Source organism: Cyclopterus lumpus, chromosome 4 (assembly GCF_009769545.1).
Source record: "Cyclopterus lumpus isolate fCycLum1 chromosome 4, fCycLum1.pri, whole genome shotgun sequence".
NCBI lineage: Eukaryota > Metazoa > Chordata > Actinopteri > Perciformes > Cyclopteridae > Cyclopterus > Cyclopterus lumpus.
The window spans coordinates 11,334,896-11,349,873 of record NC_046969.1 but is presented as its reverse complement, the minus strand read 5'-3'; the positions used below and the strand labels follow the sequence as shown (position 1 = coordinate 11,349,873).

General features: G+C 43.4%; 1 protein-coding gene across 2 annotated transcripts in view; it reads right to left on the bottom strand.

Annotated features, from left to right (window-relative positions):
* Positions 1-14,261, bottom strand: part of lrp8 (low density lipoprotein receptor-related protein 8, apolipoprotein e receptor) — a 149,967-nt gene extending 135,706 nt beyond the window's left edge. For both annotated transcript variants that reach the window (XM_034530752.1, XM_034530753.1), the window contains exons 1-2: positions 14,106-14,261; positions 12,977-13,102 (exon numbers count right to left, since the gene is read on the bottom strand). In XM_034530752.1, coding sequence (XP_034386643.1) covers positions 12,977-13,102; positions 14,106-14,172 — 193 coding nt within the window. In that variant the 5' untranslated portion in view covers positions 14,173-14,261. The remainder of the gene's footprint in view (positions 1-12,976; positions 13,103-14,105) is intronic.
* Positions 14,262-14,978: the final 717 nt, after the last annotated feature.

The window sequence follows — 14,978 nt, the reverse complement described above, 5'->3', positions numbered from 1 at the left end:
TGCTTTTTGGAGAATAGGGTGTTCTGCCCCTTCAGTTTGGAGAAAACAAACAGCCGTACCAACACAAGTGCTGCTCTGGACGAGGACAGCAGACACTTTTTTAGCAACCTATAAGAAGAAGATAAATATCTGTTTAAGTGCATGCTATTTTTAGAATATTTTCACCACTTTATCTAACAGGGAACTCAACTGAAAAGGAAACTTATCTATATTGTCTTTGTCGACAAAGTTGGCTGGCTTTTAAAGAGAGCATAGATAAGTTGCCCTTTCAGTTCCCTTCAGAAAGGGGGCTGCCTGACAAGATAAAGCTGTGAAAATATTCTCACTATAGTGTATACACTGAAACAGACATTGATTTTTATTTAAAAAGGTGAGTCTTTCTTTTAGGTGGCTAAAACAGCTTTGCTGCTGCCCCCGTACACAGCGGTACATTGCTTTGCTCCTGTGTCGGTACTCCGGCCTTTTTGTGTGCCAATTCACCATCTCCAGTTAATAAACTAAACTATGGTGTATAATACTCCGATCATGAGGAACAACCTCAGAACACCCAGTCCCTCTCAGGTTTAAAATCATGAACGGCAGTCCCATCTTTCAGCAACGCCTCAAATTCAACCGCAAGGCGAGTGCCGAGGTCTCCCCCTTTCAATTAAAGCGGTATTGCAGGAAGTGGTGAAAATGTGCAACATAAAAGGTGACAAATCAAAAATAAGAACTTCACAGATCGTGTCCGGGTTTAATGAAGCCGTCTGATCATTTATGAAAGCGTCATCACACACAGAAAACTGGATAAAGGCCACCCCGCCTGGGCCAAAAGAGGTGGAATAAAGCCAATAGAGAAAGGAAACACATCACAGTAATAACACCATGGGCCAATTATACTTAACTACGGCCTTCTGTCATAACTGGGTCACTGGGTCTTCACCATGCCGAGTGGAGTACCAGTGTGTGTGCGTGCGGCAGAGGGTCTGGTTTGCACGTGTGTCATTGTTTAATAAAATATTTGGAGAGGCAGCCTTCTGTGCGTTTCTAGTTTGGACACACATTTGTTTCTTAAGCTTAGTGTTAAACACCAAAGTAATAAAAAAAAATCAGATTTGAAGTCATTGCTTTATTTTATTGAGCTTAATAATTTCCTTTCTTGAGATACTTCAGGAGGTTACATTTACAATGGATGGAGCTGCTTCTTTAGCTTGGAAGGCACATATTAATTGGAGAGAAAAATACATAAATACTAAGGTTATATTCCAAGCTCAAAAGTTATTTTTCTGCTGTTGTCATTGAACACCTGCGCATCTATTTTTATTTATTTATATCTAAAAAGACAGAAATGAAGTATCCGTGTACCTCATGACTCAAACCTCTGCCATGTGAGCATATCTCAGACTCTTGGCTGTCGGGTTTGCACATATCGAAGGTACTCGGAATTTAGCTTGGGTGATATTTTTGGGATGTTAACTCGTGGGCATTAAAAGTTGGCTTTTTAAATGTAGTCGTAGGACTTAGTGGTGGTAAAAACCTGCGCTCAGCAGGCATTGCACAGTGGAATTTCACGGGCAGCAAGACATGAAAACCTGCAGATGGGCCATGGCAGCCTGGGATTCACACCCTCACAAGTCTCTCTGGCCAAACACTCATCTCTCTATTCTGGTAGTCTGTTCGGGGCGACAGTCAATGCTTCAGCATGTAACCGAAGAAGAATGTAGAGAAAGAGAAAAGTTGGAGAGAAGAAAGACGAGCCAAGCTAGAGACAACACTGAGACTCTTCAAAGAAAACCTTTTAAAAAAGATAAAAAGAAAGTTTGTACATCAAAAGACACACACACACACACAGGTCAGGTATGAATCAATATCTCAAGCAAGAGCACAGCATTAGTGAGGTATAACATCAAGCAACATAAAAAAAAAACTGTCAAACCAAACAAAAAGCTAAATTATTTTCATACAAACCCGGTTCTCCTGTTATGAGAATGTCAAAGAAAAGGTCACGGTATTCATTCTTCTACCCGCCACAGCAGCCAAGAAGCTTATACGAATGCATATGTGTGCGTGAGTTTGTGAGAGAGAGAGAGAGAGAGAGAGAGTTAGAGAGAGGATGAGACAGGGAGTGCAGGTACACAGAAGGTTTTTGCATATGTGCAGGCCTATGGTTATTTATAGAGATGCACCAATTGAGATTTTGTTGGCAGATGCCGGCTTCGGCTTTATTAAAGTCTGACCTGCCGCTTCTGATCTTTGCCAAACTTGATTTTCTTTCTCAAAACTTTAAAAAGCAGCAATGCTACAGAGTTCAAAAACGGTCCCAAAGAGGGTGTAAACCGTCATGAATTGTAAATGTAATCATTTTCCCTTAGAAAATAGTTTTTTTTTTAAATCTGTGCACAATTTATGCACAATTACGTATGTTCTGCGTGTTCGCTAAATGTTTTGATAATAGCTGGCATTACCCGTCTTACTTGTGAGGGTTTTATTGCATTTGAGACAGCATCTACTCGTGTAAAATGTGGCCAACTTTTGATATTTTTGTATTTCTTCTCTCTGACATTAAGTCCATCTCACTCCGTAACTTAGAAAGTACTGACAGCAGAACCGTTAGCAGGACCTTAATCATCCCTAATCATCATAGCATTATAATTTAGCTTCGCCCAATACTCATTTTGACTTAGCTTGAACGCAACCTCACCTTAATGTTAGCTGTTCAATTTATATCTAATAAGTGTGCGTTTAATAAGGTTGTTCCTGCACAGCTTATTTTGGACTTGCAGTTGTGACAAATTGCGAGCTTTATGTCTTCACTCTGGCTCAAGAACTTCCACACAAACAGCATGAGGCCGAGGCTGTGAAGTTACCGCCTGTATCGCTGTGTGTCAATGTAAAAACCATCATGAGGCACACGTGTGTAAATGTGGCCGGCAAAAAAAATCCGAAATATGAAGTTGATTGAAGTCTCCAGTGATGTCCCGTTAGAAACCGGACAATTTTTTTTCTATCGGCAGCCAATCGATTGGTGCATTTCTTATTTGCATGTGCTTTTTTTACTGTTATTTTTGTGTGCAGAACTAGCCTTTCTTCTTCCTCCTAGTAAATACCTGAGAACATTTTTTACGCCGATCTAAAAACTTCACTAAACCTCTGAGACCCCGTGCAATGCAAACAGACGTCAACAGCAACATGGGCAGCAAAAACAAAAAAGCTTTCAGGAGAAACTTTTTCTCCAGGAAATTATATGCAAACACACGTTTACAACAAATATAGACAACGGTTTAAAAAGCTAATGAAAACAGGAGTTCTGTGAAAATAAGGAGTGAACATTCTTGCAGTCTTGAACCCAACAGGATAATGCAGTTGTTGCATGCAAGGTCACATCCCTGTGCATAATGCTCACACACACACACACACACACACACACACACACACACAAAACAATGCATCTTTTTAAGTGTGCGTATGTGTGAGAGAGAGAGAGAGAGAGAGAGAGGAGAGAGAGAGAGAGGGCCTCTCAGGCCCCATTGAAAAGGTGTCATCCTGCTTCCAAACATTCAAGCTCTGCTGCAATGACACATAATAGAGGGTGGGGGTGGAGGGCACCGAGAGGGAGGGAGGGTTGTCGTTGGTTAAACGCCCTGTGAACACATGCCAGAAAAGAAGAAAGACCGAAAAGGGACCTTGAAGAAGGCGAGGATGGAGGGAGAGGACGGAGCAGGAAAGGAGATCCGATGAAAAACATTTCATCCTTCACTACGTAACGAGCACGACCGGCAGAGACTCAACCCTCCCACCAGAATACGCTCTCTCCGTCTACGTGTGGTTCATCCGCGCAGCGTAGCATCTTTAAACTGAGAGTTGAACGCGCTGCAAAAGCAGCCAACATCCCGAATAGCTGAAGTATGTTTTGAACGTCAATACTTCCTGAGAGACTCCCGATGCCGCTCCGGCAACTACAGCTTTTTTTGTTATACTTCAAACATCATAACTCCAACAGAAAGGACCTTTTTTTTGTTGTTTTTATCAGGAGTTTCAGAGGATAATCAGAACGAGGTCGGGGGGGGCGGGCGTTCTATTGTTTTGCTCCTCAATCAGCAGTGGAAAATGTGCTCCTTACAATTGATTCCTGAGCTATTTCCCCCCCACTCCTCCCCAGCCCCTTCATTTTGACAGCGTCATGTTGTGATAATTAAGCATGCTGCAGGTAAAAGTGTAAAAAAAGAGTTGGATTAAGCTTTATGTGAATCCCCATAACAGAAACTCTGAGATTTTGCGTCACACCAGCCAGTTTTACTGATAACCGGTATTACTGAGCACCAGCTATATCATCAAAGAGTGACCCCCCCCCCCCTCCCCACAGAAAATGACAAGCAAAATCCCTTCAAGGTAAAAGACCTGTTCCCAGGCTTAGCTGGAAAGGCGTATGTATAGATGAGATACCGTGTGTGTGTGCCTCTGTGTTTGTGTGTGTTACATAAACGGCGAGAGGAGGAGAGCGAGTAGAGAACAGGTGTAGGGCAACGAGGAACATGCAAGAAAGAAAATACATGAAAACATGTCCAAGCAGTATTATTGCTTGGTCTATAAGTGTGAAAAGTCCCCATCAGCAGTTCCTAGAGAGCCATGGTGGATGTGCAGTGGTACGTACGCGTACGCACACACACACACACACACACACACACACTGCAGAGAGAACCCAACAAATGCATTGTGTCAATATTTGTTCCTTTCGAGTTAATAGAAGTGACTGACGAGAGTTATATTTGCATAAACTGTTATAATTAATAGTAAAGGGCCAATGGAAAAAGAGACACACACACACACACACACACACAGGTGAATGAACCAAATTTGCCAAAACCTTGACCCCTACTTTAGTCTCAACTTCCCCGCCACGATGGGTGGAACATGTCCTGTTCTATTTGACAGGAGACAGCGGAGCAGGGTAGGATGCAATGACTCACTCTTCAGTAGAAGACAGAGACCGAGAGGAAAGGGAAGGGGAACGCCAGACAATATAAGAACAGTAGAATTTAGAGCAACAGAGCGAAGAGGAAAAAGGTAGCGCATGGAGAAAGAAATGAAACGGAGCCGAGAAAGGCTGAGGGATCGCAACTGGAGTAAGAGAAATGTCATCAGAAAAGAAAGGGAGTCTGCTCCCTTACCTCCACTTTGTAACTTCCATGAGAAACTTCTCGCAAAACATTTTTGACGTGCAGCACTCAAGGGCCGTGTCAACGGTGTCAGCCCAGCAGCCTGGTATTAGCAGCCATGTTTTATTCAGCAGCATTCTTAGTCGTCGCTTCGTTTGCCGCTCCCCGACTGCAGAGACCAGGCAACGGCGCGCAAGGTGAAAAACAGGATTACAGCGAATGTAAATAATGAAATGGAGGCACATGAAGATATTCTCTTAATCTGAGCTGGGGATTAATGCCATGATACCCTGTCAGACACGGCTGGGTTGGGGTGAGGGAGGGATAACAACAGCTAAACACGACAACACAGGCACAAAGAGACACACGGGAATGAGACAGATAAACACATGCGGTGTTATCGCCGTTTGACTTTGATCAATAAGTGACTTTGCAGCAGAGCAGAGAAACACAAAGGTAATCTGTGGAAAAGCGACCAGCTAATTCTGACAGAAGGGAGCAGGCAGGGTACTGTGTACAGAAAGGGAGAGAACAAAGAGAGCAGGAGATTAAAAAAACAAGAACTACACTTCTGCAATAAAGAGATGAATATCACTCAACCACATCTTTTTTTAGTTTTACTTTCGCAGAACAAAGTTTGTTGCGGTTCATTGACTCCTCGAACACACGACTCACTTCTTCCCTCTCGCTCCACAATATGTTTCACCAAGAATCATTTTTAACTGTCTAGTTGTCTAGTACTCCATCATCAGGCCAGACGCAGTTATGCCATGTTCAAGGTCAGCCACATTGTTTTTTATATGCTTCGATACATAGCCAATAATTAATTGACGGAATTCACAGGGCAACCTCTAATCCACATACTTAGTTTAGAGGGTTGGTCCATTTTTAATAAGCAGGCTTTCGCCACATCAATACATGTTATACACACAGAAATACTAGAAATCATCAATATCTTTAAAAAGGAAACTCAAAGGGGCCATTTTGAGTCTATTATGTCATCATTATAGATCGCCAAATAAGGTGACAATAGTCAATGGTGATCACCACAGGGGTTGAGCCTATGGCCCACTGATAAAAATAATGCTAAATCTTTGTAGTATGCAAACAAATGATATCTAAAACCAATATAGAACAAATGTTGTATTGTGTTGTGCAAACTAAACATGTCCAACTGCTGCAACTTTAATTTAATTTAACCGAGTTGACTTTTATTATGAAGTCGTCACAGTGCATATGTTAGTGAGCTTTTGAACACCGACTGCAAAAAAATGAATCCACAAAACAAAACTGTGAAAATGTTCTGTATTTATTTGACAGTGGATCAGCATGAAATGGAACAAGAACCAGCAGCCACGATGAGCTGTTCAATGAGGAGCTGCAGGTGAAAGAGGCTGCAGCTCCGTTTTGGTCTCCACCAACCCATGAGGGACCAACTGCGCCAGCAGGCTCACGATAGGAAACAACACAGTCGAAAGCGATGAGCATGAACCAAAACAGTACAAATCTAAACAATGAGCTGTAACAAGCTAAAAGGTGGGTCCTTGAAGCTGAACAGAGCTGCACAGTTTTGCAATATTTCCCTGTGAGCTCATCAAGACAAGTGACCCCTCTCACATCGCACATTCACACAGGAATTGATTGGAAATATTTGAGCTGGGAGCCTCCTGTTAAATTTGGCAGCACTCCATTGTGCTAACTACCGTCTAGTGCATTAGAATATTACTTGGAGAAAACATTGAAAAGACACTTTTGAACTGTTGCACAAGGTAAACATCCAGAACCCACGCATTAAAAAACAGAACATGATATTTAGGAATGTTATCACGCCGCCCCGATTGACTTACTAGTTTCCCCTGAGATGAGGGGAGATGAACAAAGAATAAAAGGAGAACCAAAAGACAATGTAGCGTTATTGGGGGATTTTTTGTTCTGTATTTAACACAAAAGACGAAGAGGAATGAGGCTTCAGGCCAAGGGAAACTCACTGGTCCTTCCCATCTTTGCTTTCTCTGACACACGCATACACTTCTCACGGTGCGGATTCTCACCCACTGACTAATTGGATTAGAAGTATGCAGATGGAAAGTGCAGACTCTCTCACTCACACACACACACACACACACACACACACACACACACTTGAAGGTTTGCTGCATTTTCTACCCCTGCCCTTCATGTCAATACAGAGCCACTACGCCCAAGCTGTAGAGAAAGAGAGCGAGAGGGGCGACAAATGCAGAAAAAAGGAAGCTAGAAAGAGAGCAAAAATGAGGGCGCAGAGAAAGAAAGAGTGAGCAAACGCCTCAGGCTAGCACTGACCTCAGCTAAAATGACCCTGCTGCTGTTTTGCACCGCTGCACCCAACACACTGGGTATTGTTAGCTTGTACGGAATGATGCAGCATCTGACAAAAAGGTGCCGGGCAATATTTTGGGCTTGTCAACTGCCAGGCGAGCAATGTTGCACGTGTCTACTTGATTATGTTAAATATTCAATCTTCAAGGAATGCACCCTGTTTTAGGGAGGACTGGCCAGCTGGCCGTCTAACTCTTTAATACGTCAACAGAGGGACACTAGGACCATAAGAAGCCGGACGTTTGATTAATAAAAACGTCTTCATTGGAGGATTAATGTGAATGAAACGCAACAGAAATAAAGACCCCCGTATAGCTGATGAAATTAAGCCAGTTTGTGGTCCCTGTAACAGGTGTGAGTCTCGGGCAGGCACAGAAGAGGGCAACACACACACAATATTTTGCAAGATAACTGGCTTTATTAGTTTTAGTTCCGTTTCCGCTTCCGAACGTTGCGTCAGCATCTGCTCCCTGCTCTCTCTCTCCAGCTACCCCTGCTCTTATTGGAAAGAGACACAACAAACCCCAATTGACCCCAGCTGAGGCTGATTACACATCACGGCACCGTTCCCTAAACCACACCCCGCTCCATCCCCTCTGCAGCTGAGCCTAACCACACCCCGCTGCCACAGTCCCATTTGTGGAACAATTTCAGAAAAAAAAAAAAAAAAAAAACATTGGTCATTGCCCAACATGTTCGATTTCGTCGAGAGAGATTAATAGTCCATCATTAAAAACTATTTGTGTACTTTACGTAATGTTTTTTAAAACTCCTCAACAGAACTGTCAAAGCTGTCAGATGCAGCCTTGTGTGTCAGCGTTTAGCTTCAGGGCTGCCAAAACTTTCTCCTTTGATATTAGTCTCCGACTGTCATCCAACACATACGGTAGTAAGTGAAGGTGTTAGCATGGGGCACTAGGGACACACGCATGGAGTTTGTGTCCACATTCTCCTCATTGAAAGCAGCATTTCCTTTATGCCCCCAAAAGCACATTTGAAATATTCATAATTTCCCCAGGAAGTTAGTAATTATGTACTAAACTATGGAAATAAGACCCTCGTTAAGGCCCAAGTTGTCTGGCAAGTTTAGCAGCCAATTTCCACCAAAAATATGCTTTCTTCAGTGAGATGTGTGTCTTGTAGGTTATGATTTTTAAAAAGACTTCTCTCCGCACACAAAGCCAACCACATGAAACCCACAGACATACTTACACACACACACACACACACACACACACACACACACACACACACACACACACACACACACACACACACACACACACACACACACACACACACACACACACACACACACACACACACACACACACACACACACACACACACACACACACACACACACACACACACACACACACACACACACACACACACACACACACACACACACACACACACACACACACGAGCCTTACCAGGGTTTTTGGTGCCAATGCCGATTCCAATATTAAGGAGAAACAAACAATGCAGACAGCACATATGCCGATAGTGATATATCTGTAATAAGCTAATACCGGCCGATTAAATTGTCTCCAACACATACACAAACACACAAATAGAGTCCCACAGTGTGTTTCTTTCTCTGAAGACTGCAGCACAGCAGCTGCGTACACTCTCCATCATTTGCTTTTCTGTGTTGGACTGAGGACATCGTGTTGTGCTTGTGTGTGTGTGTTTGATTAAGCTACTGGTCCCTTTGACCTCTTACTCCCATTAAAAAGACTGACCCCAGCTGTGCTACAGCGAGCAGTGTGTGTGTGTGTCAGCAGGTGACCAAAATTAGTTTCTGTGAGCCTATCAGTACAATGCCTTTTCTTTTATGCCTGAAGCGCTTCTCTGCAGCCTCTTATTACAGTGTTGTGTAGTGCGTGTGTGTGAGTGTGTGCGAGAGAGAACGCCTGGCCTCTCTACACACACACACACACACACACATACACACACACACACACACACACACAGGCGTGAAATGTGTTGTGATGTCTCCTCTATGAGAAGCAGGTTCTCAGACTGCAGATCAGACGCTCCCCTTCTCAGTCCTGCTCAGACTCATTGTCCTGCAGTCACACACACACACAACCTTCTTCCCACCATTACGGTATTTGTTTGTTAGTTGTGAAACAGTAGGGATTCATGGTTCAGAGAGGGTTTAGGAATCAGAATGTGTTCCAATGCTACAACTTGATGTGTTTTCTAGCAGAGTAACTGTTACTAAGGATGAAACATTTCTCCAATGACAGACAATGAAGGCTAATCTAATTTGATCTAAACACTCAATAATATATAGAGTCAATAAACAACGATATAAAACAAAGAAAAGCAAATCCTTGCATTTGTAGAGATGTAACCCACAAATATTGGGCTTTTTGTCTTCTTTACAAAGAGATAGATAGAACAATTGAAAACGAACATGAGGTTCAGATATGAGATGATTTTACAGTGGCACTTTGGATTAGGCATGTTTAAATCCACTTAAATCCACCTAAAAAGCGATAAGGCCTTTTTTCCATCTATTCCACAGCCAAAATATAGGTCATACAGAGCCGTGCAGAGGTGGAGAACTGCAGTGTATATGCATACATGTGTGCAGGAGAGTTGTGTTCAGTACAAAGAAAGCACACGCATGCACCCCCCACCCCCACCCCCCTTCTCCAACCAACCATCACCATTATCACCACCACTTTACCGTCTCCCAGGGCAACAAGAACGGAATCTAACAAGAGGCATGTTGAGAATGAAGGAGAGGAGCAGGAAGAGGAAGAGTAAAAGAAAGGAGAGATGCAGGCACAAAAGACAACCGACTTGTTCTCATACAGCTGCTGGAGGGAGGCTGTTTATTGGGGGTACTCCTTGCAGCCAGAGACATGTGTGTGAACAGAGAACTCAATGAGTGATGCGACGACTGACGGCAACCAATGTCACAATGGAAAAGTGCTGTCATGTCATGTGATTATGCATTTCAAATTTCCTCAACAAATACTCAAAGCAGTTGCTGCGCCGCAAATGCCAAATGGAGCGCCATTCTATAACTAGTATTTCCTGCTTCAGAATGGTTCAGAAACCAATTTCAGTGGGTTATGAATGCATCATTTCAATCCAATACATTTTATGTGAGAAAAAGCTACAACATCCAGTGGCATTTTACCACAAGTTCAGCCAATTAATCCGCTCGCAGTCAAGTGCAGTCTACAATCTTTAAGTGGTCTGTAACTAGTGGGGACAAACATCACAAGTTAGCCAGTAAAAGAAACATATATGATGGTATATTTATAAAACCTTTTCAAACATGATCAATGCATCATATTTTGATGTATCAAAAATGTATCATCGTTAAGGTAATATATCTCAACTTGTTAGGATATAGATTTGTAGGTCTTAACATTAGAGGCATTTGACAGCTTTTCCATTATAGACATCATATTGTATATTCAATCTGGAAATCAGAAACAAAGACCAATGGCAGAACAAGTGTCAAAATCATCTAATAATATGTGGGAAGAACGCTTATTGAATCAACGCAATGCGATTCAATTGATGTACAACCTACTTTAAATGGCAGCTGTTCCAGGTCAATTTTGCTTTGCAACACCACCACGAGTGAAGAAAAACGTGTTGGTTCGCTAGGTTAACCTCTATCCTTCACTTTCTTTGCAATATCTCCTCTCCTGTGTCAAATGTCTCCCCCCTCCTGCATATTACCCAAAATGCTCCCATTTTCTTCATGAGCACTCCTCCTCTTCGGTTATTGGGTTTTGGGGAGGGGGAACAGCGGCAGTGTTGGCATCTGCTGGAAGGGTTGGCACACTGCCAGTCACTGAGCATCACTCCGGCAACCAGAGTCACGGCCGTTGGATTTATCTCCAACCAACCTGTCAGCTGATGCTCTTTGTGGGCATGAGACGAGTGGGCATAGCCTCTTTGGCATTCGCACTGCCAAGGTGCCCACGGGAGATTTTTTTTTAAAATGGGGTGAGGTAAAGTCCCTTAGTGGGTGCTACAATGCTGGGGATGTGAGACATCTTTTTAGAAGGCACCCAACTTCCAACACAGAGTGATGGCTGAAACACTCAAAGAATACGTAGTGCAAGATGGGTAGGAACGGAGAGCCGGCAAGGGATGGAGGTAGCAAAAGAGAGTTTAAGACACAGCAAGAGGTTGAGAAAGTAGATTTAAAAAAAAAAAAAAAAAAAAGTAGAGACTGAGCAGGTGAAGAAAGTGACAGGAAAGCATAACCACTTCTGAAGCTTACAGGATACTATGTAGCAAAAGGAGTGATGAGTGAAGGCAGTGGAAGAGCACATTTCTACCAAAGACAAAGTGGCTCAGTTAAAAGAACAGTCTGTCACCTTGTGGCTTAAGTACCATTACAAATTCTCTTTGAGCAACTCTTCAACAGAAACAACAAAGTGAAACCACACCTGCTGGAGGGAAGGAGAGCTCATTAAAATCTAATTCCACTTCCATCAAGTGTTGCCCAATAAATGTCCAATAATCCCAATCAGTGTCTGCAGTGAATGAGGCGTGCTTGTAAATGCCACGGCATTCATCCAGGAAACTCCCAAGATATTCAGCAGCCACCCTCATGGTGGGCGTGCAAGATGAGAGAACCGTGGGTTTGGCGTGCTGGCCCTCAAGATAAGCAATGAATCAATTGGCCACTAATATAACCATTCAAGCAATTAGTACCATGACAAATTCATAAGGGATGATTACTCGCCTGGTTGTCCATGCAATTTCCTGAATGTTCCCAGTTAAACCAGAATCACGTACCACGGGTCTTTTTCACTTATTCCTGAAGGACATAATACAATATCTGATTGCCTGATATCATACATGCAATTCTGTACTTGAAACTCCAATTACAATCTCCCCATCCACAGAAGCAGAGGCAGACATGAGCAGAAAAGCAGCCAATTTGTGATCGCATAACAGTATTTGCATTAGAGCGTGAAGCATTCCTCAGCAGTGAGTAGTCATGATGCAAAACACTGCAATTTGATCATATCATTTCAGATATGATGCTGTGACATAGCCCTGCTCTGAACCGGTAGGGCCACAGCTCTCCTTATGTCAGAGAGATTTGCTTAGGAATTAAATAAGTAAGACATTAGTTAAATTCCTGTGCCCATGTGACCTGACCAATGATCCAGGATCAGCAGATTCTGCACTGACGTCTGCAGACCAACAACTGAGGGGCCAAAAGCAAAAATGATAAGCAGCTTATCCTCTGTATAGCTTCATTCATTTTAAAAGTTACAATGCAGATCTAATCAGAATATTGTGTTGTTACCAGTTATGTACCAGCTCATATCAAAAGGCAGGATGCGTGATCAGCAAATAATGGTCCGGTGTCATACGTGTGCCAATTTTTTTTTAACAAAAAACATCTGGGGTTCCATTTGTAGCAAGCAAAGGCACTGTTAAGCACAGCAGCCAAAGAAACAAGATTCTGGGCTACTTACGACAGTTCTCCTCGTCGCTACTGTCTGAACAATCATCATCATCGTCACATCTCCACAGGGTCGGGATGCAACGTCCGTTCTTGCACTGAAACTGCCCTGTTTCACACTCCGACTCCGTATTACTTCCTAAGTTGTTATAAAAAGAAAAGAAAATTGTCATTCACTTCTTTAGTTCATAAAGTGATCAGAATGTGAACATTGAATACATGTAGGCGTCACATTAACTTAATGAGATTGTGTATCATCAATTTACAACCATTGACACGTGGTGGTAGTATTATAGACATTTAGAAAAAGGAGGCAGTGAGAATGCTTTATCTATGGCAAAAGAGGCTCCGGCTGTTTACCTGGCTGTTTGTTGTCTGTGAGATGAACTGGAAAAATGCAACAATTAGTTCCAAAATAGCCTCTAAAAGATATACAAACATACCTTTACTGCAATAAAGCAGATCATTAATTCTGTCCTCAGTGTTGTGGGTTGTAAAATGATAAACACCTCAAATTGCTCTCTATCTTCCAATGCTGTGGGGAGGCTTCCTCCGTGAGAATTTGTTGTGGTGTTTTGTTTTTTTCTTCCAACAGCCAACATTCCCATCACATGATTTAGACCTTCCCGTTAATAAAAAGGCTAATAATGGACTTGCTTTTGCTAATGCATCAATAGGCGTTGGTGCCGACAACCAGTGTCCTGCTGGCACTTCAACACAAAGATGTGTTTAGGCAAATCTATTTAAGTGTGTGTGTGGGGGGGGGGTTTGGGCTACAGCTACAAAAGCACCCAGCACAGAACCGTGCAGCCTTCTCATCCCCACGCGCATCATTGTCTCGCACTAACATCAGCCTACTGCATTTGGACACGTGTTTGTGTTTTACGGATCTTTTCTTCCGCGTACTGTCGCCTCATGTCACCGGAGATCGCGTTCGCCGCGCGGGCAAAAGTGACTGATCCAGGTGCGAGCCCCGGCGTGCATCATGCCAGAAGTCTCCAAAAGGGGCACTTGAACGCGGCACTGGAGGGGGGGGAGAGACAGCCGCTACTCGGCGGGTTAACGAAAACCCACAAAACGCGTCGCGGTCCGCGATGTGATGCGGGTTCGACTCCTCGCTGAGACAAGTGTCCTTTTCTTACCTTTAGCGCAGTGGAGCTCCATGAGTAGCAAATGTAATAGCACGAGCTTTCCGACTTCCGTCCACATCTTTAGATCCTGGGGGGGTCTACGGTTGTGTTCATGCACGTTGAAAAGCCGCTGAAGGATCCCCTCGACCTGCTCGCGCTGCGTGCTCCTCTCTCTGCCTCCGCTGCTGAGCGTGTGAATGCGAGCGACCGGAGCCGGGCTCTCTGCTTCCTCTCCCTCTGCCTCGGCTGCAATTTGAATCAGTGACGCGTATGGGCGGGATTGATGGGGATGGTGCCTGCGGTTCACGGAGTAGGCAGAGAAACTACCACCCAAACTGTTAACCAGGGAAGTCGGTGTTTCCATCCCCACGTGACGTGTGCAGAAGACTCTTCTCAAACGTGTACTTTGTGAAGCACGCCAAGGGCCTGCAAAAGCATTGGTTAAAACAATAGGCTTTGTTTTGAGTATATGTTTCAGCATTTGTTCCCCTCTCTTGCCAAGAGTTGAACAAGAAGATGAATGCCACTCTTTGGCTAGTTAGCCAATGTCAGCTATTTGAACAGCCAAAAGGAAATCAAAGACTGGAAATGAGAGGAAACAGCTCGCCTGGCAGTGATATTGGTGAGAAGAGGAGCCTGCAAATGAGCTAAAACTATATTAAAAGACCCACACCAGCCACAACCTGTTCACCGGGCTTCTGGAAAGAGATACAGAAGTGTAACAGCTGCCGAACCACTAGACTTAAACACATATTCTTTTCTCTGGCTGTGAGACTTCTTAATTCATCCATAGTCTCCACATATGAAACTGTTTTGTTCTGTATTTTATTGCGCAACACTGTTGCGCAATGACAATAAAATAACCTTATCACTTGTAACCTTGGC